We start from the raw sequence: 26,103 nt of genomic DNA, 5'->3' as shown, positions 1-26,103 counted from the left end.
AAGAAGAAGAAGGGGAAGAGGGAAAAGAAGAAGAACAGGAAGGGGAAGAGGGAAAAGAAAAACAAGGAAAAGAGGGAGAAGGGAAAGAGGGAGAAGGAAAAGAGAAGGAAAAGAGGGAGAAGGGGAAATAGGGAGAAGGGGAACGAGGGAGAAGGGGAACAAGGGAGAAGGGGAACGAGGGAGAAGGGGAAAGAGGGAGAAGGGGAAAGAGGGAGAAGGGGAAAGAGGGAGAAGGGGAAAGAGGGAGAAGGGGAAAGAGGGAGAAGGGAAAGGGGAAGAGGGATAGGGGAAGAGGGACAAGAGGAAGAAAAACCCTTTAAGAGGATATGTCATTTTAACATGGTCTCTGCATGTTTTGAACCTCTGGGTGTGCACAATTCTATATCTTACTTTACTGACAGGTAGCAAAGATCTTGAAAATGGCATAGAATTGAAACACAGAGTATATTGGAACATAATCGCTGTGTATGAAATGACATTCTATTTACATAAATCTAGACCACTATATAAATACCAGGACTTCATCCTCTCCTCTGTGTGTCTGTGGATTGCCACAAAACACAAATTTGCGACCCATAATAAATTATAATTCCATATCAAATGGGTTGAAGAATGCACGCAAGGCTGAAAAATACAAAAAAATAATCCGTAGGAACGGCAGAGGCGGAGCTTTTTAGAAGAAATGACCAGTCCATTAGGAATCTCCGCGTAATGACTGTAGCTTAAAATATGGAGCAAGATGATGAGAATAAATAAATCCCCATTAGCATAGTCTCCGATGTCGACTATAACACCACGACATCAATATATAAAAAAAATATGAAGTATATTATTGCAAGAGAGAAGAGACTCCAACAATGGCTGCCGTCTTGTAGACCACATTTCCGAGGAACTTGCTTTCCTGTTGTACAATAACTTGATCCCGAAGTTTATAATCGATCGAAGATCCTCAACGTCTTTACCGCCGGCATGGTCAGATCTCTGGCCGGTGGCTAAGCATATAGATACGACTTTCCCAAGATGTCCTGGGCCACCGTATCTGATCCACCAGAGTCCTGCGATAATCTCTAAATCAGGCGAGTTCTTAATATTTTCCAAATCTTCCTCTTTTAGGAACTCATTAAAGTGTATATCATACTGGAGAAACAGAGAAGATGTGGTTAGTTGTGCCACAGGAAGGGATCCATCAAATGATATAACAGTATTAATATATTATACATGAACAAACTTGGGGTATGTGCACAATGATTTTTTTTTGCGTTTTTGAAGCAGAAACTGAACAAAAACTCCTGGTATTTAAGAGTTTTGAGGAGGATTTGACGGGTTTCTGCTCAGTTTCTGTTCCAAAAACTCCTAAAAAACCCTTAGTGTACGCATACGCTACAGGTAAATCTATATGTATTGGATTTAGCGTGGGGAGTTTTCACAGCAAATCAGGAAAATCTGCGCTGAATTGTGTGGACTTTGGTATAGATTTGCCTTTTACTGTGATAAACAATGTGGATTTTCTTCTTCAGATTTTCTTGTAAATATCCTTTTAAAGGTAAAAAAAAAAAAAAAGTATTATGTAAATTGTACTCCCCCCACTTTTGCTCAGGAAACTGCCAACAGGTGGGAATAGGGGCTTCTGATTATGTAGTACTAATAACAGCAGCTCTGTCAGGATCTGAGAGGAAGGGGGATGTGAGCAGCTGTCTCACTGCTCTATAGGAATCAATGGCCTGGAGACAGCCGACTGGTATCTCAAGAGTTAACTCCTCAGCCTAGAATGTAGCTACTGCACACACTCAGCCAGGCTCTAGTGGTCAATCTCCTTGGTAACAAGCTGTACACTATATGTGATAAAAGCTCTTATATCAGGAGAACTACAGCAGATACAAAAAGCAAGTCAATTGTAAACTAGCTTATTTTCATTCCATCTAAATAACTATACCTATTTCATGAGAATACACCTTAAGTCTACTCTTGTGTGAAAAGTTAATTCTACTAGATGTGCAGAAATTTAATTCTACTGTTATTGTGTGCAGAAAAATAAGTCTATACATGTGTGCAGAAAGCTAAGGAGTAAATGTTGTGTTCATTTTTATTTCACAAATCAATAGTACACATGAAAATAAGCAGTTTTGTAAGATTTCTTATCATAGGTGTCTGCTTCTTTCTCCTACTGGATTGATCTTTCACTCTCAATTCATGGGTAAAATCTGTAAAATAAGAATTCAATGAAGACAAATGTTTCTATTACTGAGATAAGAGATGACAGGTGGAGAGGGCTATACAAAATTCTATGGAGAGGGCTCCTTCAGGAGCTGAAAGGGAGGGGGAAGAGAACAGCTGTCTCACTACTGTATACTAATAACAGCAGCTCTGTCAGGAGCTGAGAGGAAGTGGGATGTGAGCAGCTGTCTCACTGCTTTATAGGAATCAATGGGCTGGAAAAAGCCGACTGGTATCTCAAGAGTTAACACCTCAGCTTGGAATGTAGCTGAGGTGAGGCTCTGGTGGTTGATCTTGTACACTATGTAACATAAAAGCTTTCATATCAGGAGAACCTCAGCAGATAGAAAAAGCAAGTCAATTGCAAACTTGTTGATTTTCATGATGTCTAATTAACTATACCAGTAGACAGATTTCCCCATGACTGAGATAAGAGATGACAGTTGGTGCTTTTAAAATTCTATGGAGAGGGGAGGAGAAGAAATGATTTAAAGGCAGACATAGACATTCTGCTGCAAGTTCTCCATAGAACTTTATGAGACAAAAAAGTCATCTCTTATGTTAGTAATGGGAAAATCTATATTCACTGATAGGACCCGAAAATATTGAGAATGAATCATCGGTCTAGAAAGAGAAAGAAGCAAATTTCTCTAATAAAATATATTTTATTATTTTCACGTATGCTATTGTTATGTATATATAATTATGCTTGTTTATTTTTCTATATCTTACTGATAAATTATTTGTATGTCCTCTATCTATCTTTTGATATCTTTTGTATCTTGAGTATACTATCATGTATATATTGTCCATATTTTTTCCTTTTGCGCTTAAGGTATACCTGACCTTTCAAGTAACTTTTCTGACATTTTTCTTGATTTTACTTCTACAACTTTCACTGTTCAGTGGAAATGCTCTAGCAACATGATTCTCCAATCCAGTATAATTACGGTGATTGATACGAAACTTTTAAGGTTTTTTTTAACATTTTAAAGGCTAAAAAAAATCTGGGCTTTGCAAAAAAAACAAAAACAAAAATGTATATATTGGTTTGTGTAGCCGTTTTCTGAGACCTGTAACATATATATTTTTCCATCGATGGAATCATGTGAGAGCTTGATTTTTTACATGGCAAATTGATTTTTTTTTATTGATACCATTTTGGGGTAAATATGGTATTTTAATCTCTTCTCATTTTCTTTGTGGAAGTGCATAGGCCGAAAAACGGCAATTCTGTTTAGTTATTTATTGATTTTTTGCCATGCAGGTTAATTCATTTTTTATTTTCATTTATCAAACTTTTACAAACACAACGATACCAAACATGTTAATTTTTTTGTATTATTTTTAATTGAAAAAGGGAGATTTAAACTTTTATATTTTTTTACGATTTTTTTAATACATTATTTTTTATAAATTTTTGCTTTATTAGTCCCCTTTGGAGACTTAAACCTGCAAAATTACTGATCTCCTATGAAGCTCATATGGTGGCGACTCACGACTTTGGTAGGCTCTTTAACGCCATGACAAACCATCAGATTCCACGAATACGTTGTGGCAGAGCCGACAGGCGGTGGAAGGACTGCACCATTTAAATGCCGAGATTGATAGAGGCATTTTTATGGTTAAACAACAGCGATCAGGGTTAGTTCTGGTTACTGCTGATACAGTCAGGTCCTGGGTGAATAACACGTCTGGAATAATGTGGACTCAGCTCATGACGTAAATTTTGTCCTATTTGTGTAAATGATGGAAAAAAATATCCCAAATTTACGTTATATATTTAAAAGAAATTTGCATTTACCAGTATAAATAATAGAAGAAGGAGAGGAGATAGAACGCTAGTTTGCACCATGCTTCTTTCTGGCAATAACTCAAGGTGCTGGCGTTCATCACTACCGGCGGGTCATACGCCAACTCTGAGCTGTCTGCCGGGCAGTGGAAATACCTGGTGACAGATAAAAATGACAAGTAAAGAACATTGCATAGACTGCAGTTATAATCAGTACAACCAGGGCTGTGGAGTCGGAGTCGTGGAATCGGAGTCGGTGTCCATTTTGGTGGAGTCGGAGTCAGTATAAAATGTTCCGACTTTGACTCCAAAAATATATAAGAAATTGGGTACAGTAGTTCAATGCAGTTTGTGGGGAATATTTTTTCATAAGAATTTGAGAAAGTTATGAAATGTCCTATAAATGTCTGTCCTATTCCTGATCTAACGGTCTAGACTTTTAGCTGAGATGAATCTGTGCTGCAGTTTATGTAAACGATAACTAGTGAAGCTCCTCCTCTACAGATAAGGGGAAAAAAACAAACACACAGGGAAGGAATGCCTACACTCATCTCAGAACTGCTGGAGTGAACAGTAAAGCAGGATTAAGGTAAGTACTTCTTAAAGCATATCCAAACTTTCAATAAACTGTGCATAAATCAATAGTCCAGTATATGTTGTCTCTGTATGCTTGATGTTTTAGTTTGTTTTTCCTCTTAGCTCATGTTTGGAGAAATTAGCTGCTCTGATGACTTACATACACTATACATAGAATATAATAGGAAAAACTGTTTTCTAACATCTCAAATTCGGAAATACAGCAACAGGATCGATGAGGACATATATATTTTTATGTATATGTGTGTGTGTGTTTTTCTGGAATATGATTAAGCACAAACATGCTCCCTCCCTCCTCCCCTCTTCATAGACTGTGAAGAAATATGATATGAAGCATTTAGTGAGCTGTACCCTGAGATGGGCTGTGGAGTCGGAGTCATGGAAATTGAGGAGTCGGAGTCGGAGGTCTGGCTTACTGACTCCACAGCCCTGAGTACAACTAGGACAGCAAAGACTGGTTGTTTTTATTCTACTAGTGAGTAGCATCTTCATGCCGATCCTCATGGGCGGTCCTATCCTGTGTGCCAATCAGACGTCTGCTACTGCTGCCTCTTCTCACCTCTCCCAGTGTACAGGAGGAAAAGATACTGCAGCTTCATCTCCCTCCTCCTCGTCTTCTATATATTGTATTATTGCCTTCTGAACATGCAGAGAGAGTAAAGTCACATAAGAATAATTACCTCCAGATATGGTAGAAGAGCAATGGGGAGTTCAGCCCAAGTGTTAACCATTCTTCGGCACATAGAAACATTATGCAGAACAGGCTGTGAATGGAATATTCCGGGAGCACCAGCTGGAAGAAATTACAGAAAATTTAAGGAAACGAAAAAATGATTACAACAATTGTTATTTCCATATTTTCTGATAGGTAAAGGGTCACACCTCTCAGACCCCATATATCAAGTAGAGCCCAGGGCAAACTGTCCACCAAAGTCAGTAGAGGTTGAGGTGAGTCATGTCCATGGCCCGCCCTATGTGGCCAGTTTTGAAGGTTGGGTACAAATTGTGGTCAGTTTAGAAGGCTGGGTCTTGTTTTGCAGATTGTCGTCAAAGTTCTGGGGTCCCATCAAACAGACAAAAATGGAATAACTTTGGGACATGCCAGAATTGTCCATCATCAATACACCTATAGCTCCTTGGTGCTCCAATATCTCATCCATTAGAGGAGCTCCGTGCTTAGGACAATCCCTACTTTTTAATCCTCATTCAGTCGGTTTGTCATGTACATGTTCTTTCCACCTTTTTCATGGCTAGAGCATGTATCCATTATTGTATAGGCGCGTATTCAGGTGACCTTTTCTTTTTGTGCAAAAATGGGTTAAAAAATGGCCAATCAAGTAAATGGGTCCATGAAAAAAGTGAACAACGGCATCAGTGTCTTCCTAGTTTTGGACTTTTTTTACTGTTTAATGGAAAAAAAATTTGTATGAGATGCAATCTGCAGTACACCAGAGTAAAATGATCCCCAAAAGTCATAAAATTGTGCACAATTTTTGCTTTTTACGCAGCGCTCACCAAAAGCTAAACAAGTTTGGCTTATCAAGAGGCTGCCTATATCTTGAAGCAATACCTCATTGCCGGTGGACTAACTACCACATGACATCTCTATGGGGCGAATAGGTCTATGGGTGGCAACACTGCGCCCACTGTAAACAATATTTCAAGAGGTATTTCCATGTCAAGCAAAAACTGTGTCAGAATTCCAGTTGTCCTTCTACAGTTTGACCACTAGTGGCTACTATTGTTCACCTTAATAATTGTGCTGCAGTCCCACTCCTTACCACTGGAGGCTGCTGTTGTGTTCTTCAATTGCTCTTTACTAAGATGACAGATTTTGAACCTGTGGGATCCATCTTGATTCCTGTTTAGGCCTACTTAAAACTGCATGGATCTCTCACTCATTGCTTGAATATTGTGTCTAGATGTTAGCCTAGTTTCCAGTTTCAGCTCCTGAACATTCTTACCTAGATTGTTCTCACCTATCTACATTTTGTTTCCTACAACTCCTTTTGCTAAGTACAAAAACTTCTACTACCGCTTGCTGTTCTGCTCATGCTCCTTCGGCCACTGGTTTCCAGCAGAACTACACCAGTATCGTAACAAACTGACATGTATTGAGCATATGTGTATGTCATTATCTATCCACATGAACTCCAAAATAAAAGAGTTACAAACTCTTCCTTCAGAACGAGCTCACTGATGGGTTCTCAGGTAACTCATTCTTCAGCCAGCAATGTGAAGGGAAAACAAACAGCCTATAAAAATGATTTTCAGTCCAAAATACATGCATGTACAGTACAGACCAAAAGTTTGGACACACCTTCTCATTTAAAGATTTTTCTGTATTTTCTTGACTATGAAAATTGTACATTCACACTGAAGGCATCAAAACTATGAATTAACACATGTGGAATTATATACTTAACAAAAAATTGTGAAACAACTGAAAATATGTCTTATATTCTAGGTTCTTCAAAGTATCCACCTTTTGCTTTGATGACTGCTTTGCACACTCTTGGCATTCTCTTGATGAGCTTCAAAAGGTAGTCACCGGAAATGGTTTTCACTTCACAGGTGTGCCCTGTTAGGTTTAATAAGTAGGATTTCTTGCCTTATAAATGGGGTTGGGACCATCACTTTTGTTGTGCAGAAGTCTAGTGGATACACAGCTGATAGTCCTACTGAATAGACTGTTAGAATTTGTATTATGGCAAGAAAAAAGCAGCTAAGTAAAGAAAAACGAGTGGCTATCATTACTTTAAGAAATGAAGGTCAGTCATTCCGAAAAATTGGGCAAACTTTGAAAGTGTCCCCAAGTGCAGTTGCAAAAACCATCAAGCGCTACAAAGAAACTGGCTCACATGAGGACCGCCCCAGGAAAGGAAGACCAAGAGTCACCTCTGCTTCTGAGGATAAGTTTATCCGAGTCACCAGCCTCAGAAATCACAGGTTAACAGCAGCTCAGATTAGAGACCAGGTCAATGCCACACAGAGTTCTAGCAGCAGACACATCTCTACAACAACTGTTAAGAGGAGACTTTGTGCAGCAGGCCTTCATGGTAAAATAGCTGCTAGGAAACCACTGCTAAGGACAGGCAACAAGCAGAAGAGACTTGTTTGGGCTAAAGAACACAAGGAATGGACATTAGACCAGTGGAAATCTGTGCTTTGGTCTGATGAGTCCAAATTTGAGATCTTTGGTTCCAACCACCGTGTCTTTGTGCGACGCAGAAAAGGTGAACAGATGGACTCTACATGCCTGCTTCCCACCGAGAAGCATGGAGGAGGTGTGATGGTGTGGGGGTGCTTTGCTGGTGACACTGTTGGGGATTTATTCAAAATTGAAGGCATACTGAACCAGCATGGCTACCACAGCATCTTGCAGCGGCATGCTATTCCATCCGGTTTGCGTTTAGTTGGACCATCATTTATTTTTCAACAGGACAATGACCCCAAACACACTTCCAGGCTGTGTAAGAGCTATTTGACCAAGCGGGAGAGTGATGGGGTGCTACGCCAGATGACCTGGCCTCCACAGTCTCCAGACCTGAACCCAATCGAGATGGTTTGGGGTGAGCTGGACCGCAGAGTGAAGGCAAAAGGGCCAACAAGTGCTAAGCATCTCTGGGAACTCCTTCAAGATTGTTGGAAGACCATTTCCGGTGACTACCTCTTGAAGCTCATCAAGAGAATGCCAACAGTGTGCAAAGCAGTCATCAAAGCAAAAGGTGGCTACTTTGAAGAACCTAGAATATAAGACATATTTTCAGTTGTTTCACACTTTTTTGTTTAGTATATAATTCCACATGTGTTAATTCATAGTTTTGATGCCTTCAGTGTGAATGTACAATTTTCATAGTCATGAAAATACAGAAAAATCTTTAAATGAGAAGGTGTGTCCAAAGTTTTGGTCTGTACTGTAAGTAAAAGGTGTCCATATCCTTTTAAAAGAAGGGCATTGTTGGCCGTAAAGGCATTGTACAGTTTTGGACTGATTTAAAGTGATCGTCAATTTTTAGAAATTCTTTGCTGGAAATGTCATAAAAAAAACATTGTGCTTGATGATTAGTTCTACCGGAAGCTGTAACTATTGATTTCCCATTGACGCTACTATCAGGGGATTATTGATATTGCGGATTTTACAAATGATTAGTTGTGGTAACAGTAGAGCATCACCTAGAATAGAACCGCCATATTCTGCAAAAATAATATACTGTAATATGTCAGTGCCGCCATATAGTACTCAATAATACCACCATCATACTAATGGTTTGTGGACTGAGCAGGAGACAGGGAGACATGATTGCACCTCAATGAGATAACAGATTTTTACATTTACTGGCATTAGATCATTGGATACAGGTACTTAGGATTTCTTTTGTAGGCACCTCCCAGGGCATGGTGGGAGTTGTAGTTCCTGGAGAGCCACAGGTTGGAAACCAGTTTTTGTACATAAGAGAGTAATTAATGCAAACAATATTTCTAGTCCTTGGATATGAGACCTAGAAATCTCGCTGCAGGACACACTGGATGTAAAATATTTAACATTTGTTCAAGCATTTAATATGAAGCTTTAATGATCAGATAAATGCACAATAAAAGCCGACAAAGCGTGACCTTTCCTTACTCTGTTTTCTAGTTGCTTTAGCAATTAGCTGTGTAAATCGTGACCTTTAAGATCTCGCAGTATGACGACTCCCGCACCCGATGGGAAACTTGGAAAAAGGCCTAATGCACTGAGAACATGGCTATGTACTAAAGTTACGTAATTAAGTAATATACACAGTATGGGAAGGGGGTAAGAAGAAAGACCACGACCCAAGAAGAAGACAATATGTCTATTTAGGAAGAAAAAAGACCCTCAGAAGAGGTGCAACATGGGGGGCAGGGTCAGCAGACCTCTCGTTACCATCACTGGTAGGATGATACCTCTATTAGAAAACCTCAAGACAAAAATCAGGATTGCACCATTCGTAAGAAGTAATGAGAGAAAATCAGCTCCTCCTCCCTCTTTGCACGGAGACCTCTGCACAGACTCTAAGACTTTTTGTTATGTCATTCAGACTTCTGAGAAGTTTTTAACAATACAGAACAGTTGGGTCTTGAAGCACCTTCAGCTGAAATGTTTTGCGGCTCAGAGACACGCAGGTTCCCTGCACTGCAATACAAGCCACTGGCCAATCAGACACCAACAGGATACATCGGAGTGCCCATCACGATCAATGCATGAGGTCACTGTCATGTGCCATCCATGGCTGGCACACCGAAGTCTGTTGCCGACTTCTGCATTGGCTATTGAAGAGGACGCAGCACGTTGTGAGAGTGGAAGAAGGTAAGAGGGATCTTTGTTTTCTAATAGCGGCAGAACAGGGAACATTTTATGAGGAAGGAACCCAGGATGGGTGATATTATACCAGGAAGGGGTCCAGGATGGAGGACACACCAGAAATGGGCCCAGGATGGAGACATTATACCAGGAAGAGGCCCAGGATGGGGGACATACCAGAAAGGGGCCCAGGGTGGGGGACATACTAGAAAGGGGCCCAGGATGGGGGACATTAAACCAGGAAGGGGCCCATGATAGGGGACATACTAGAAAGGGGCCCAGGATGGGGGACATACCAGAAAGGAGCCTAGGATGGGAGACATTATACCAGGAAGGGGCCCATGATGGGGGACATACTAGAAAGGGGCCCAGGATGGGGGACATACCAGAAAGGAGCCCAGGATGGGAGACATTATACCAGGAAGGGGCCCAGGATGGGGGGCATTATACCAGGAAGGGGCCCAGGATGGGGTACATACCAGAAAGGGGCCCAGGATGGGAGACATTATACCAGGAAGGGGCCTAGGATGGGGGACATTATACCAGGAAGGGGCCCAGGATGGGGGACATACCAGAAAGGGGCCCAGGATGGGAGACATTATACCAGGAAGGGGCCTAGGATGGGGGACATACCAGAAAGGGGCCCAGGATGAGGGATATTATACCAGGAAGGGGTCCAGGATGGGGGACATACCAAAAAGGGGCCCAGGATGGGAGACATTATACCAGGAAGGGGCCTAGGATGGGGGACATACCAGAAAGGGGCCTAGGATGGAGGATATACCAGAAAGGGGCCCAGGATGAGGGACATTATACCAGGAAGGGGTCCAGGGTGGGGGACATACCAAAAAGGGGCCCAGGATGAGGGACATTATACCAGGAAGAGGCCCAGGATGAGGTACATTATACCATTAAGAGGGATATACCAGGAAGAGGCCCAGGATGGGGGACATTATTACTGGAAGGGGCCAGGATAGGGGACATACCAGTAAGGGGCCCAGGATGGGGGACATTATACCAGGAAGAAGCCCAGGATGGAGGACATTATTACTAGAAGGGGCCAGGATGGGGGACATTATTACTGGAAGGGGCCAGGATGGGGGACCTTATAGTAGGAAGAGGCCAGGATGGGGGACATACAAGGAAGGGGCCCAGGATGGAGGACATTATTACTAGAAGGGGCCAGGATAGGGGACATTATTACTGGAAGGGGCCAGGATGGGGGACATTATTACTGGAAGGGGCCAGGATGGGGGACATTATTACTGGAAGGGGCCAGGATGGGGGACCTTATAGTAGGAAGAGGCCAGGATGGGGGACATACAAGGAAGGGGCCCAGGGTGGAGGACATTATACCAGGAAGAGGCCCAGGATGGGGGACATTATTACTGGAAGGGGCCAGGATGGGGGACATTATTACTGGAAGGGGCCTAGGATGGGGGACATTTTTTAAGGAAGACGACCATGATGGGGCATATTATTACAGAAAAGGGACATTTTTACAAGAAGGGGCCAGGATCAGGGACACTATTACATAAGGGCGAGGGCAAACACGCATGTATTTATAGGATCAAGGACTCATACATCTGACCAACACGCTGGTGGGTACTTAGTTGCACCGGGACCCATTGGACCTAGTTACGCCACTGTACAGACAGCACTACTGGTGTGAAAAGAGGTTTCTCCATCTTTGGTGAGCAATAACCATCCCTGAGCACCACGGACGCCCACCAATGCACACTGGAGATACCACATATTAACCCTTAATAGTTTCCAGACCACTAAGGATATAACCAGAAATGCTGTTATTAACCACTTAACCACTTTATATAAAAGTACATTATGCAGTTCAGTATAAGCCATCCATATCTGTACTTGGAAGACCCCTCTTTCCCCCATCCTTAAAGGAATGGGTGTAATCTATACCTACGGTAGGTAGCTCTAAATCTTGTATTATCATATCCACACGCTGGTAGGGAACAGGTTAATATCATTGCAGACTGTAAATCGCATTCGTGCATCTCTACACCACGCACCCCACCACCTACAATCTATACAGGATTACCTACCTGGCACAAACCTGCTCATCCTACAGAGCTCATGAAATATTTATGGGGTTTGTCAAAAGTTGTGACACATCTTGGGGGCAGCCAGAGATGGAGGATTTACATCACAAGAGCTTCACAAAAATATGTCCATGAATAAAACATGTACCTCCGGCTAGGCAGAATGAATTACTGTCTGCACTTTAAATAGAATATTAACAATATGCGTGATGCCCTTATGGGTGGTAAAGTGCAATAAATGGGGGTTTCAAAGGGACATCAAATTTTATATCACTTACAAACTGTGTGTGTTCTATGAAAGGAACCAAGAGAAATATTGACTCCAACACGGAGGGCACAAAATAAACTTGTGAATTCTGTCCAAATTAAGCTGAATATTCCAGCTGATATGGCCGATGGTAAAAAAAAAAAAAAAAGAAGAGGAAGATGATGACCAACTACAAGATGGAAGGAATCAAAGGAAATCATGAACATGTCATTGAGGAGATCAAGGACCCCAAGAACCCATGGGACATTCCAGAAAAACTGTAAATGGTTGAGATAACCTATACTTGGATACTAATATCCAATAACCACCTGCAAATCATACGTATAAACACAATTCTTTATTAAATATATTCAAAATACAAGAAATGTGGCATCAAACGACAACCACATGGAGGTGAAAAAAGAAAGAAAATTCAAGAAAATTTTTTTTCTTGAATTTTCTTTTTTCACCTCCATGTGGTTGTCTTTTTTTGTCATAGAGTGCTAGCATAAATAGTGTCATATAGTGCCAAGATAAATGGTGTCACACAACACCAAGATTAATCGTGTCATATAGTGTCAATATGAATGGTGTCATACAGGGGCAAGATATATAGTGTCATATAGTGCCAAGATAAATGGTGTCATACACTGCCAAGATAAATGGTGGTATACAGTGCCAAGATAAATGGTGTCATACAGTGGTGGCCAAAAGTATTGGCACCCCTGCAATTCTGTCAGATAATACTCAGTTTCTTCCTGAAAATGATTGCAATCACAAATTCTTTGGTATTATTCTCTTCATTAAGGCTGAGTTCACACGATGCGTTTTTCATGCGTTTCCGCGGCGTTTTTGCAGTTGCGGAAACGCATGAAAAACGCATGGTAGAAGGGCAGCAATGTTCCCCAATTGAAATCCGCATGAGCTGTGCCCATGATGCGGATTTTTCCGCAGCGTAAACGCTGCGGTCAAAAATCCGCAGCATGTCAATTAATTTTGCGGAAACGCTGCTCTTTTGCCGCCATTGACTTGCATTAGACCGCATGGAATCCGCATCACTGTATATGTTGATGCGCTTTTCATGCGGTCTAATGTGCGGATGGTACCCGGGTGTGGATGAGAGGACTCTCATCCAGACCCAGGTACCATTAAAAAAAAAAGAATAAAATAAAAAATATATATATTCTCACCTTCTGACGGCCCGCGCTGCGTCCTGCTGGCTTCCCGGGCACTTCGCGGTTGAATGAAGGACCTTCGCTGACGTCAGAGTCATGTGACCGGGTCACGTGACGCTGACGTCAGAAGGTCCTAAAGTCTTCACTGCCGGCAGCCGGGACCGATGAAGCAGGACACCGGGGGCCATCAGAGGGTAAAGTATAGATTTATTTTTTATTTTTTGACATTCACACACTATATAAATCCATGCCGGTTGCATGGATTTATATAGTGTAAAGTTGACAAGCACTTTCCAAGTGATGCTAAAATCACAACCCGCATGCGGAAATGAAAGTGAAGACCGCTTCATTTCCGCATGTCCCTGGCAGGAAACCGCATGTACAATCCGCATGCGTTTTTTCCTGCCAGAGAGATGCAGAAACGCTCAGGAAAAAATCCTGAGCATTTCTGCATCGTGTGCACATACCCTTAATTTGTCTTCTATGAAAAAAACACAAAAAGAATTGTCCTAAAGCCAAATTGGATACAATTCCACACCAAACCTGAAAAACCGGGTGGACAAAAGTATTGGCACTGTTTGAAAAATCATGTGATGCTTCTCTAATTCGTGTAATTAACAGCACCTGTAACTTACCTGTGGCACCTAACAGGTGTTGGCAATAACTAAATCACACTTGCAGCTAGTTAACATGGATTAAAGTTGACACAGCCTCTGTCCTGTGTCCTTGTGTGTACCACATTGAGCATGGAGAAAAGAAAGAAGACCAAAGAACTGTCTGAGGACTTGAGAAACCAAATTGTGAGGAAGCATGAGCAATCTCAAGGCTACAAGTCCATCTCCAAAGACCTGAATGTTCCTGTGTCTTCCGTGCGCAGTGTCATCAAGAAGTTTAAAGCCTATGGCACTGTGGCTAACCTCCCTAGATGTGGATGGAAAAGAAAAATTGACGAGAGATTTCAACGCAAGATTGTGCGGATGGTGGATAAAGAACCTCGACTAACATCCAAACAAGTTCAAGCTGCACTGCAGTCCGAGGGTACAACAGTGTCAACCCGTACTATCCGTCGGCGTCTGAATGAAAAGGGACTGTATGGTAGGATACCCAGGAAGACCCCACTTCTTACCCCGAGACATAAAAAAGCCAGGCTGGAGTTTGCCAAAACTTACCTGAGAAAGCCTAAAACCTTTTGGAAGAATGTTCTCTGGTCAGATGAGACAAAAGTAGAGCTTTTTGGGAAAAAGCATCAACATAGAGTGTACAGGAAAAAAAAGAGGCATTCAAAGAAAAGAACACGGTCCCTACAGTCAAACATGGCGGAGGTTCCCTGTTGTTTTGGGGTTGCTTTGCTGCCTCTGGCACTGGACTGCTTGACCGTGTGCATGGCATTATGAAGTCTGAAGACTACCAACAAATTTTGCAGCATAATGTAGGGCCCAGTGTGAGAAAGCTGGGTCTCCCTCAGAGGTCATGGGTCTTCCAGCAGGACAATGACCCAAAACACACTTCCAAAAGCACTATAAAATGGTTTGAGAGAAAGCACTGGAGACTTCTAAGGTGGCCAGCAATGAGTCCAGACCTAAATCCCATAGAACACCTCTCAAAATGGCAGTTTGGAGAAGGCACCCTTCAAATATCAGGGACCTGGAGCAGTTTGCCAAAGAAGAATGGTCTACAATTCCAGCAGAGCATTGTAAGAAACTCATTGATGGTTACCGGAAGCGGTTGTTCGCAGTTATTTTGGCTAAAGGTTGTCCAACCAAGTATTAGGCTGAGGGTGCCAATACTTTTGTCTGGCCCATTTTTGGAGTTTTGTGTGAAATGATCAATGATTTGATTTTTGCTTCATTCTCTTTTGTGTTTTTTCCTTGCAAGCAAATTAAATGAAGATAATAATATCAAAGAATTTGTGATTGCAATCATTTTCAGGAAGAAACTGAGTATTATCTGACAGAATTGCAGGGGTGCCAATACTTTTGGCCACCACTGTATAGTGCCAACATAAATAGTGTCATACAGTGCCAAGATAAAGGGTGTCAAACAGAGCCAAGATAAATAGTGTCATATAGTGCCAAGATAAATGGTGTCATACAGATAAATAGTGCCATATAGTACCAAGATAAATGGTGTCATAGAGTGCCAAGATAAATAGTTACATACAGTGCAGAGATAAATGGTGTCATACAGTGTCAAGATAAACAGTGTCACATACTGCCTAGATAAAGGTGTCATATAGTGCAATAGTGCCAAGCTAAATGGTGTCATACAGTGCCAAGATAAATATTGTTATATAGTGCCAAGATAAATAGTGTCATATAGTGCCAAGATATTTGGTTTATATAGTGTCAAAATAAATGGTATCATACAGTCACAAGATAAATAATGTCATACAGTGCTAGAAAAAATAGTGTCATATAGTGCCAAGATAAATGGTGTCACACAACACCAAAATTAATAGTGTCATACAGTGTCAAGTTAAATGGTGTCATACAAGGCCAAGCTATATAGTGTCATCTAGTCCAAAGATAAATGGTGTCATACAGTGACAAGATAAATAATGTCATACAATGGCAACATAAATAGTGTCATACAGTGCCAAGATAAATGGTGGTATACAGTGCCAAGATAAATAGTGTCATCTAGTGCCAAAATAGTTGGTGTCATACAGTGACAAGATAAATAGTCTAATATAGTGCCAAGATAAATACTGTCATATAGTGTTAAGATAAATGGTGTCATGCAGTGTCAAAATAAATAGTGTCATATAGTGCCAAGATAAATAGTGTCATATAGTGCCAAGATAAATAGTGTCATATAGTGCCAAAATAAATAGTGTCATCAGTGCCAAGATATATGATGTTAAACAAAACCCAGATAAATTAAGTCTTATAGCATTCAAATAAATAGTGTCATACCATGTCCAGATAAATAATGTCATACAATGCCATTTTAAGGTGTGTCAAACAAAGCCCAGATAAATAATGGCATTCAAATAGCATCATGCTGAGTCCAGGTAAATAACACTATGCAGGGCCTAAATAAATTGTGTTTCACAGCATTTAAACAAATACTATAATAGCATTTCCAGATAATCTCGTGCAGTGCCAAGATAAATAGTTTCAAACAAATCAAACATAAATTAAGTCCCATAACATTTAAATAAAGAATACCATATTATGCCCAGAAAGTGTCATATGGTATCACACAAAGCCCAGATAAATTGAGTTCAATATCAGGCCCAGATAAATTGTGATGCAGAGCCTTCAAATAATACCATATAATATCCTGATAAATATGCCATATAGTGCTAAGAAAAAACATGCCAAACAAAGCCCAGATAAATTTATCCAATAGCATACAAATAAATAGTGTCACACTGACTCGCCCAGGGGGATATATGGGGGAGACACGGTACCCGGACCTTTACCTTCTTTGTAGGATATCACGGCAGTCGGCTCCCGGGCCCGTCCTCTGGGTCACTCTTTAAAAGGGGTTTTTGTTAACAGTTTGTCTCGTGACGCCACCTGTGGTTTCTGGTAATGAGTACCAGAGCTGCTGCAGACCTCCGGGGGATGATGGGATGGCAGCTGGGATGTTTCTGCTCCCCACAGGTGGAGCGGCCCCCCGGGGCAGGGTTGATGAAAGGGATGCAGGTGAGAGATGGCCCGGTCGGGTCAGGGGGAATGACGGACACGCACGCAGGGGATTCGCTTCAGTACCTTTACTGGTGTAACGGCAGGTACTGTCCAGGGTACTTCCTAGGAAGGGTGCACTTCAGGACTCTCCCCAGTGAGCGGGTATAAGGCCTCCTGATCCGTGTCTTCCTCTCTCTAAGCTTCTAGCCAGCCTGGAACTAGGCCTAGCTTCTATGTTGTGTTGCTTTCTCACCTGACCGCTTGGTAGTAGGACTTTTCTTTGGCAACCACTATCCCTGGACGCCGGGGCCTTCATGGTTCCTAGTCCTGTTATTGATGGTAGCTTCAGGATGACCAGGGGTCTGGAAGCCTCCTGGTATGCCGGTTGTCCCTACTGGGTGTAGAGAACCCTGTAGGCGCGGACCCGGTGTCCGGATTGTGTCTTGGGGTGAGCCTGTGATGCTCCTCTGCCCCCTCAACTCCTCTCTCCTCTCTCCTTGCCTCGGCCACACTCGGGGCCCTCAACACACACAGCAGCTCATGTGCTGCTCTCAGACTGCTCTCTGACAAAAAACTCACTGCCTAACTCCACCCTCCATATATATATCCCTAACAGGGCTCCCTCTGGTGGTCTGAGGTGGAAGGGTGGAGGTGTCTGTTTGTAGTGAGGGCCTCTTGTGGAGAAGTCCATCCATGCACCCTTTTGGGTCCTGTGGTACCTGTGGTAGCAGGGTACCACATTCCCCCCTAGTACAACTCAGTACTCCTGGACTGAAGCATTTTTGTAAACAGGTCACAACAACAATTACCATGCCCAGGTAGTGTCAAACGGTGATAAGATAAATACTGGCATACAGTGCCAAGAGAAAAGAGGTCAAAGACCAGATACATAGTGTTGCATAACATTTCAATAAATAATATCATACCATGTCCAGATAAATAGCATCACACAGTGATAAGATCATTTATTTAGGCTGTGACACAAATTAAGTGCTATAGAAATAAAATAAACAGTGTAATTCCATGTCCAGATAGAGTCATAGGAGTGTCATGATAAATTGTGTCAAGCAAGGCCCATATAAATTATGTCATATAACACCGAAATAGTATTAAATCATGTCCAGATAAAGTGCCATACAGTTGAAAAGTAAATTGTGTTAAACAAAAGTCAAGATGAATTGTATCTTTTATCATTCATAGACATAGTATCACACAATGTGGAGATAAAAAGTGTCATTCATTGCCAAAATAATTTGTGTCAAACAAAGCCAAGATAAATAATGCTGCATAGCATTCAAATAAATAGTGTCATGCCAGTTCCAGATAGGTAGAAATCTTGGAATGCCAAGATAAAATGTGTCCCATAGCATTCGCATAAATAGTGGCATACTGTGTCCAGATAAATAGTGACATACTGTGTCCAGATAAATAGTGACATACTGTGTCCAGATAAACAGTGGCATACTGTGTCCAGATAAATAGTGACATACTGTGTCCAGATAAATAGTGGCATACTGTGTCCAGATAAATAGTGGCATACTGTGTCCAGCTAAATAGTGACATACTGTGTCCAGATGAATAGTGGCATACGGTGTCCAGATAAATAGTGGCATACTGAGTCCAGATAAATAGTGACATACTGTGTCCAGATAACTAGTTACATACTATGTCCAGATAAATAGAGGCATACTGTGTCCTGATAAATAGTTACATACTGTGTCCAGATAAATTGTGGCATACTATGTCCTGATAAATAGTTACATACTGTGTCCAGATAAATAGTGACATACTGTATCTAGATAAATAGTGGCATACAATATCCAGATAAATAGTGACATACTGTGTCCAGATAAATAGTGGCATACCGTGTCCAGATAAATAGCTACACACTGTGTCCAGATGTATAATTACATACTGTGTCCAGATAAATAGTGACATACTGTGTTCAGATAAATAGTGACATACTGTGTCCAGATAAATAGTGGCATACTGTGTCCAGATGAATAGTGGCATACTGTGTCCAGATGAATAGTGGCATACTGTGTCCAGATAAATAGTGGCATACTGAGTCCAGATAAATAGTGACATACTGTGTCCAGATAACTAGTTACATACTATGTCCAGATAAATAGAGGCATACTGTGTCCTGATAAATAGTTACATACTGTGTCCAGATAAATAGTTACATACTATGTCCTGATAAATAGTTGCATACTGTGTCCAGATAAATAGTGACATGCTGTATCTAGATAAATAGTGGCATACAATATCCAGATAAATAGTGACATACTGTGTCCAGATAAATAGTGGCATACCGTGTCCAGATAAATAGTTACACACTGTGTCCAGATGTATAATTACATACTGTGTCCAGATAAATAGTGACATACTGTGTCCAGATAAATAGTGGCATACTATGTCCTGATAAATAGTTACATACTGTGTCCAGATAAATAGTGGCATACTATGTCCTGATAAATAGTTACATACTGTGTCCAGATAAATAGTTACATACTGTGTCCAGATAAATAGTGACATACTGTGTCCAGATAAATAGTGGCATACTGTGTCCTGATAAATAGTTACATACTGTGTCCAGATAAATAGTGGCATACTGTGTCCAGATAAATAGTGACATGCTGTATCTAGATAAATAGTGGCATACAATATCCAGATAAATAGTGACATACTGTGTCCAGATAAATAGTGGCATACCGTGTCCAGATAAATAGTTACACACTGTGTCCAGATGTATAATTACATACTGTGTCCAGATAAATAGTGACATACTGTGTTCAGATAAATAGTGACATACTGTGTCCAGATAAATAGTGGCATACTGTGTTCAGATAAATAGTGACATACTGTGTCCAGATAAATAGTGGCATACTGTGTCCAGATAAATAGTGGCATACTGTGTTCAGATAAATAGTGACATACTGTGTCCAGATAAATAGTGGCATACTATGTCCAGATAAATAGTTACATACTGTGTCCAGATAAATAGTGGCATACTATGACCAGATAAATAGTTACATACTGTGTCCAGATAAATAGTGGCATACTATGTCCAGATAAATAGTTACATACTGTGTCCAGATAAATAGTGGCATACTGTGTCCAGATAAATAGTGGCATACTGTGTTCAGATAAATAGTGACATACTGTGTCCAGATAAATAGTGGCATACTGTGTTCAGATAAATAGTGACATACTGTGTCCAGATAAATAGTGGCATACTATGTCCAGATAAATAGTTACATACTGTGTCCAGATAAATAGTGGCATACTGTGTCCAGATAAATAGTTACTTAGTGTCCAGATAAATAGTGACATACTGTGTCCAGATAAATAGTGGCATACTGTGCCCAGATAAATAGTTCCTTAGTGTCGAGATAAATAGTGACATATTGTGTCCAGATAAATAGTGGCATACTGTGTCCAGATAAATAGTGACATACTGTGCCCAGATAAATAGTGACATACTGTGTCTAGATAAATAGTGACATACTGTGTCCAGATAAATAGTGACATACTGTGTCCAGATAAATAGTGGCATACTGTGTCCAGATAAATAGTGGCATACTGTGTCCAGATAAATAGTGGCATACTGTGTCCAGCTAAATAGTGTCATACTGTGTCCAGATGAATAGAGGCATACTGTGTCCAGATAAATAGTGGCATACTGTGTCCAGATAAATAGTGGCATACTGTGTCCAGATAAATAGTGACATACTGTGTCCAGATAAATAGTGGCATACTATGTCCAGATAAATAGTGGCATACTGTGTCCAGATAAATAGTGGCATACTGTGTCCAGCTAAATAGTGACATACTGTGTCCAGATGAATAGTGGCATACTATGTCCAGATAAATAGTGGCATACTGTGTCCAGATAAATAGTGACATACTGTGTCCAGATAAATAGTGGCATACTGTGCCCAGATAAATAGTTCCTTAGTGTCGAGATAAATAGTGACATATTGTGTCCAGATAAATAGTGGCATACTGTGTCCAGATAAATAGTGACATACTGTGTCCAGATAAATAGTGACATACTGTGTCTAGATAAATAGTGACATACCGTGTCCAGATAAATAGTGACATACTGTGTCCAGATAAATAGTGGCATACTGTGTCCAGATAAATAGTGGCATACTGTGTCCAGCTAAATAGTGACATACTGTGTCCAGATGAATAGAGGCATACTGTGTCCAGATAAATAGTGGCATACTGTGTCCAGATAAATAGTGGCATACTGTGTCCAGATAAATAGTGGCATACTGAGTCCAGATAAATAGTGACATACTGTGTCCAGATAAATAGTGGCATACTGTGTCCAGATAAATAGTGGCATACTGTGTCCAGATAAATAGTGGCATACTGTGTCCAGCTAAATAGTGACATACTGTGTCCAGATGAATAGTGGCATACTGTGTCCAGATAAATAGTGGCATACTGAGTCCAGATAAATAGTGACATACTGTGTCCAGATAACTAGTTACATACTATGTCCAGATAAATAGAGGCATACTGTGTCCTGATAAATAGTTACATACTGTGTCCAGATAAATAGTGGCATACTATGTCCTGATAAATAGTTACATACTGTGTCCAGATAAATAGTGGCATACTGTGTCCAGATAAATAGTGGCATACTGTGTCCAGATAAATAGTGGCATACTGTGTTCAGATAAATAGTGACATACTGTGTCCAGATAAATAGTGGCATACTATGTCCAGATAAATAGTTACATACTGTGTCCAGATAAATAGTGGCATACCGTGTCCAGATAAATAGTTACACACTGTGTCCAGATGTATAATTACATACTGTGTCCAGATAAATAGTGACATACTGTGTCCAGATAAATAGTGGCATACTATGTCCAGATAAATAGTTACATACTGTGTCCAGATAAATAGTGGCATACTATGTCCAGATAAATAGTTACATACTGTGTCCAGACAAATAGTGGCATACTGTGTCCAGATAAATAGTGGCATACAATATCCAGATAAATAGTGGCATACTGTGTCCAGATAAATAGTGGCATACTATGTCCAGATAAATAGTTACATACTGTGTCCAGATAAATAGTGGCATACTGTGTCCAGATAAATAGTGGCATACTATGTCCAGATAAATAGTTACATACTGTGTCCAGATAAATAGTGGCATACTGTGTCCAGATAAATAGTTACTTAGTGTCCAGATAAATAGTGACATACTGTGTCCAGATAAATAGTGGCATACTGTGCCCAGATAAATAGTTCCTTAGTGTCCAGATAAATAGTGACATATTGTGTCCAGATAAATAGTGGCATACTGTGTCCAGATAAATAGTGACATACTGTGTCCAGATAAATAGTGACATACTGTGTCTAGATAAATAGTGACATACTGTGTCCAGATAAATAGTGACATACTGTGTCCAGATAAATAGTGGCATACTGTGTCCAGATAAATAGTGGCATACTGTGTCCAGATAAATAGTGGCATACTGTGTCCAGCTAAATAGTGACATACTGTGTCCAGATGAATAGTGGCATACTGTGTCCAGATAAATAGTGGCATACTGAGTCCAGATAAATAGTGACATACTGTGTCCAGATGAATAGTGGCATACTGTGTCCAGATAAATAGTGGCATACTGAGTCCAGATAAATAGTGACATACTGTGTCCAGATAACTAGTTACATACTATGTCCAGATAAATAGAGGCATACTGTGTCCTGATAAATAGTTACATACTGTGTCCAGATAAATAGTGGCATACTATGTCCTGATAAATAGTTACATACTGTGTCCAGATAAATAGTGACATACTGTATCTAGATAAATAGTGGCATACAATATCCAGATAAATAGTGACATACTGTGTCCAGATAAATAGTGGCATACCGTGTCCAGATAAATAGTTACACACTGTGTCCAGATGTATAATTACATACTGTGTCCAGATAAATAGTGACATACTGTGTTCAGATAAATAGTGACATACTGTGTCCAGATAAATAGTGGCATACTGTGTTCAGATAAATAGTGACATACTGTGTCCAGATAAATAGTGGCATACTGTGTCCAGATAAATAGTGGCATACTGTGTTCAGATAAATAGTGACATACTGTGTCCAGATAAATAGTGGCATACTATGTCCAGATAAATAGTTACATACTGTGTCCAGATAAATAGTGGCATACTATGTCCAGATAAATAGTTACATACTGTGTCCAGATAAATAGTGGCATACTGTGTCCAGATAAATAGTTACTTAGTGTCCAGATAAATAGTGACATACTGTGTCCAGATAAATAGTGGCATACTGTGCCCAGATAAATAGTTCCTTAGTGTCCAGATAAATAGTGACATATTGTGTCCAGATAAATAGTGGCATACTGTGTCCAGATAAATAGTGACATACTGTGTCCAGATAAATAGTGACATACTGTGTCTAGATAAATAGTGACATACTGTGTCCAGATAAATAGTGACATACTGTGTCCAGATAAATAGTGGCATACTGTGTCCAGATAAATAGTGGCATACTGTGTCCAGATAAATAGTGGCATACTGTGTCCAGCTAAATAGTGACATACTGTGTCCAGATGAATAGTGGCATACTGTGTCCAGATAAATAGTGGCATACTGAGTCCAGATAAATAGTGACATACTGTGTCCAGATAACTAGTTACATACTATGTCCAGATAAATAGAGGCATACTGTGTCCTGATAAATAGTTACATACTGTGTCCAGATAAATAGTGGCATACTATGTCCTGATAAATAGTTACATACTGTGTCCAGATAAATAGTGACATACTGTATCTAGATAAATAGTGGCATACAATATCCAGATAAATAGTGACATACTGTGTCCAGATAAATAGTGGCATACCGTGTCCAGATAAATAGTTACACACTGTGTCCAGATGTATAATTACATACTGTGTCCAGATAAATAGTGACATACTGTGTTCAGATAAATAGTGACATACTATGTCCAGATGAATAGTGGCATACTGTGTTCAGATAAATAGTGACATACTGTGTCCAGATAAATAGTGGCATACTGTGTCCAGATAAATAGTGGCATACTGTGTCCAGATAAATAGTGGCATACTGTGTCCAGATAAATAGTGGCATACTGTGTCAAGATAAATAGTGACATACCATGTCCAGATAAATAGTTACATACCGTGTCCAGATAAATAGTGGCATACTGTGTCCAGATAAATATTTACTTAGTGTCCAGATAAATGGTGACATACTGTGTCCAGATAAATAGTGGCATACTGTGTCCAGATAAATAGCTACTTAGTGTCCAGATAAATAGTGGCATACTGTGTCCAGATAAATAGTGACATACTGTGTCCAGATAAATACTGGCATACTGTGTCCAGATAAATAGTGGCATACTATGTCCAGATAAATAGTTACATACTGTGTCCAGATAAATAGTGGCATACTATGTCCAGATAAATAGTTACATACTGTGTCCAGATAAATAGTGGCATACTGTGTCCAGATAAATATTTACTTAGTGTCCAGATAAATAGTGACATACTGTGTCCAGATAAATAGTGGCATACTGTGTCCAGATAAATAGCTACTTAGTGTCCAGATAAATAGTGGCATACTGTGTCCAGATAAATAGTGACATACTGTGTCCAGATAAATACTGGCATACTGTGTCCAGATAAATAGTGACATACTGTGTCCAGATAAATAGTGGCATACTGTGTCCAGATAAATAGTGGCACACTGTGTCCAGATAAATAGTGGCACACTGTGTCCAGATAAACAGTGACATATTGTGTCCAGATAAATAGTGACATACTGTGTCCAGATACATAGTTACATACCGTGTCCAGATGAATAGTGGCATACTGTGTTCAGATAAATAGTGACATACTGTCTCCAGATAAATAGTGACATACTGTGTCAAGATAAATAGTGGCATACTGTGTCCAGATAAATAGTGACATACTGTGTCCAGATAAATAGTGGCATACTGTGTCCAGATAAACAGTGACATACTGTGTCCAGATAAATAGTGGCATACTGTGTCCAGATAAATAGTGGCATACTGTGTCCAGATAAATAGTGGCATACTGTGTCCAGATAAACAGTGACATACTGTGTCCAGATAAACAGTGGCATACTGTGTCCAGATAAACAGTGACATATTGTGTCCAGATAAATAGTGACATACTGTGTCCAGATACATAGTTACATACCGTGTCCAGATGAATAGTGGCATACTGTGTTCAGATAAATAGTGACATACTGTCTCCAGATAAATAGTGACATACTGTGTCAAGATAAATAGTGGCATACTGTGTCCAGATAAATAGTGGCATACTGTGTCCAGATAAATAGTGGCATACTGTGTCAAGATAAATAGTGACATACTGTGTTCAGATAAATAGTGACATACTGTGCTCAGATAAATAGTGACATACTGTGTTCAGATAAATAGTGACATACTGTGTCCTGATAAATAGTGGCATACTGTGTCCAGATAAATAGTTACATACTGTGTCCAGATAAATAGTTACATAGTGTCCAGATAAATAGTGACATACTGTGTTCAGATAAATAGTTACATAGTGTCCAGATAAATAGTGACATACTGTGTTCAGATAAATAGTGACATACTGTGTCCAGATAAATAGTGGCATACTGTGTCCAGATAAATGGTGACATACTGTGTCCAGATAAATAGTGACATACTGTGTCCAGATAAATAGTGGCATACTGTGTCAAGATAAATAGTGACATACTGTGTCCAGATAAATAGTGGCATACTGTGTCCAGATAAATAGTGACATACTGTGTCCAGATAAATAGTGGCATACTGTGTCCAGATAAATAGTGACATACTGTGTCCAGATAAATAGTGACATACTGTATCCAGATAAATAGTGACATACTGTGTCCAGATAAATAGTGGCATACAGTGTCCAGATAAATAGTGACATACTGTGTCCAGATAAATAGTGGCATACTGTGTCCAGATGAATAGTGGCATACTGTGTCCAGATA

General features: G+C 40.3%; 1 protein-coding gene across 1 annotated transcript in view; it reads right to left on the bottom strand.

Annotated features, from left to right (window-relative positions):
* Positions 1 to 425: 425 nt before the first annotated feature.
* The window catches only part of CNIH3 (cornichon family AMPA receptor auxiliary protein 3), a 130,079-nt gene continuing 104,401 nt past the window's right edge, over positions 426 to 26,103 (bottom strand). The window contains exons 4-6 of the mRNA XM_073671865.1: positions 5,284 to 5,396; positions 4,019 to 4,162; positions 426 to 1,137 (exon numbers count right to left, since the gene is read on the bottom strand). Of these exons, the coding sequence (XP_073527966.1) occupies positions 1,110 to 1,137; positions 4,019 to 4,162; positions 5,284 to 5,396 (285 nt within the window). The 3' untranslated portion in view covers positions 426 to 1,109. The remainder of the gene's footprint in view (positions 1,138 to 4,018; positions 4,163 to 5,283; positions 5,397 to 26,103) is intronic.

This window comes from Phyllobates terribilis, unplaced genomic scaffold (assembly GCF_046119375.1).
Source record: "Phyllobates terribilis strain yellow unplaced genomic scaffold, ASM4611937v1 Scaffold_3__8_contigs__length_932513732, whole genome shotgun sequence".
NCBI classification, from domain to species: Eukaryota; Metazoa; Chordata; class Amphibia; order Anura; family Dendrobatidae; genus Phyllobates; species Phyllobates terribilis.
Note: the sequence above shows the minus strand (reverse complement) of the source record. Positions and strands in the feature narration are given on the sequence as shown.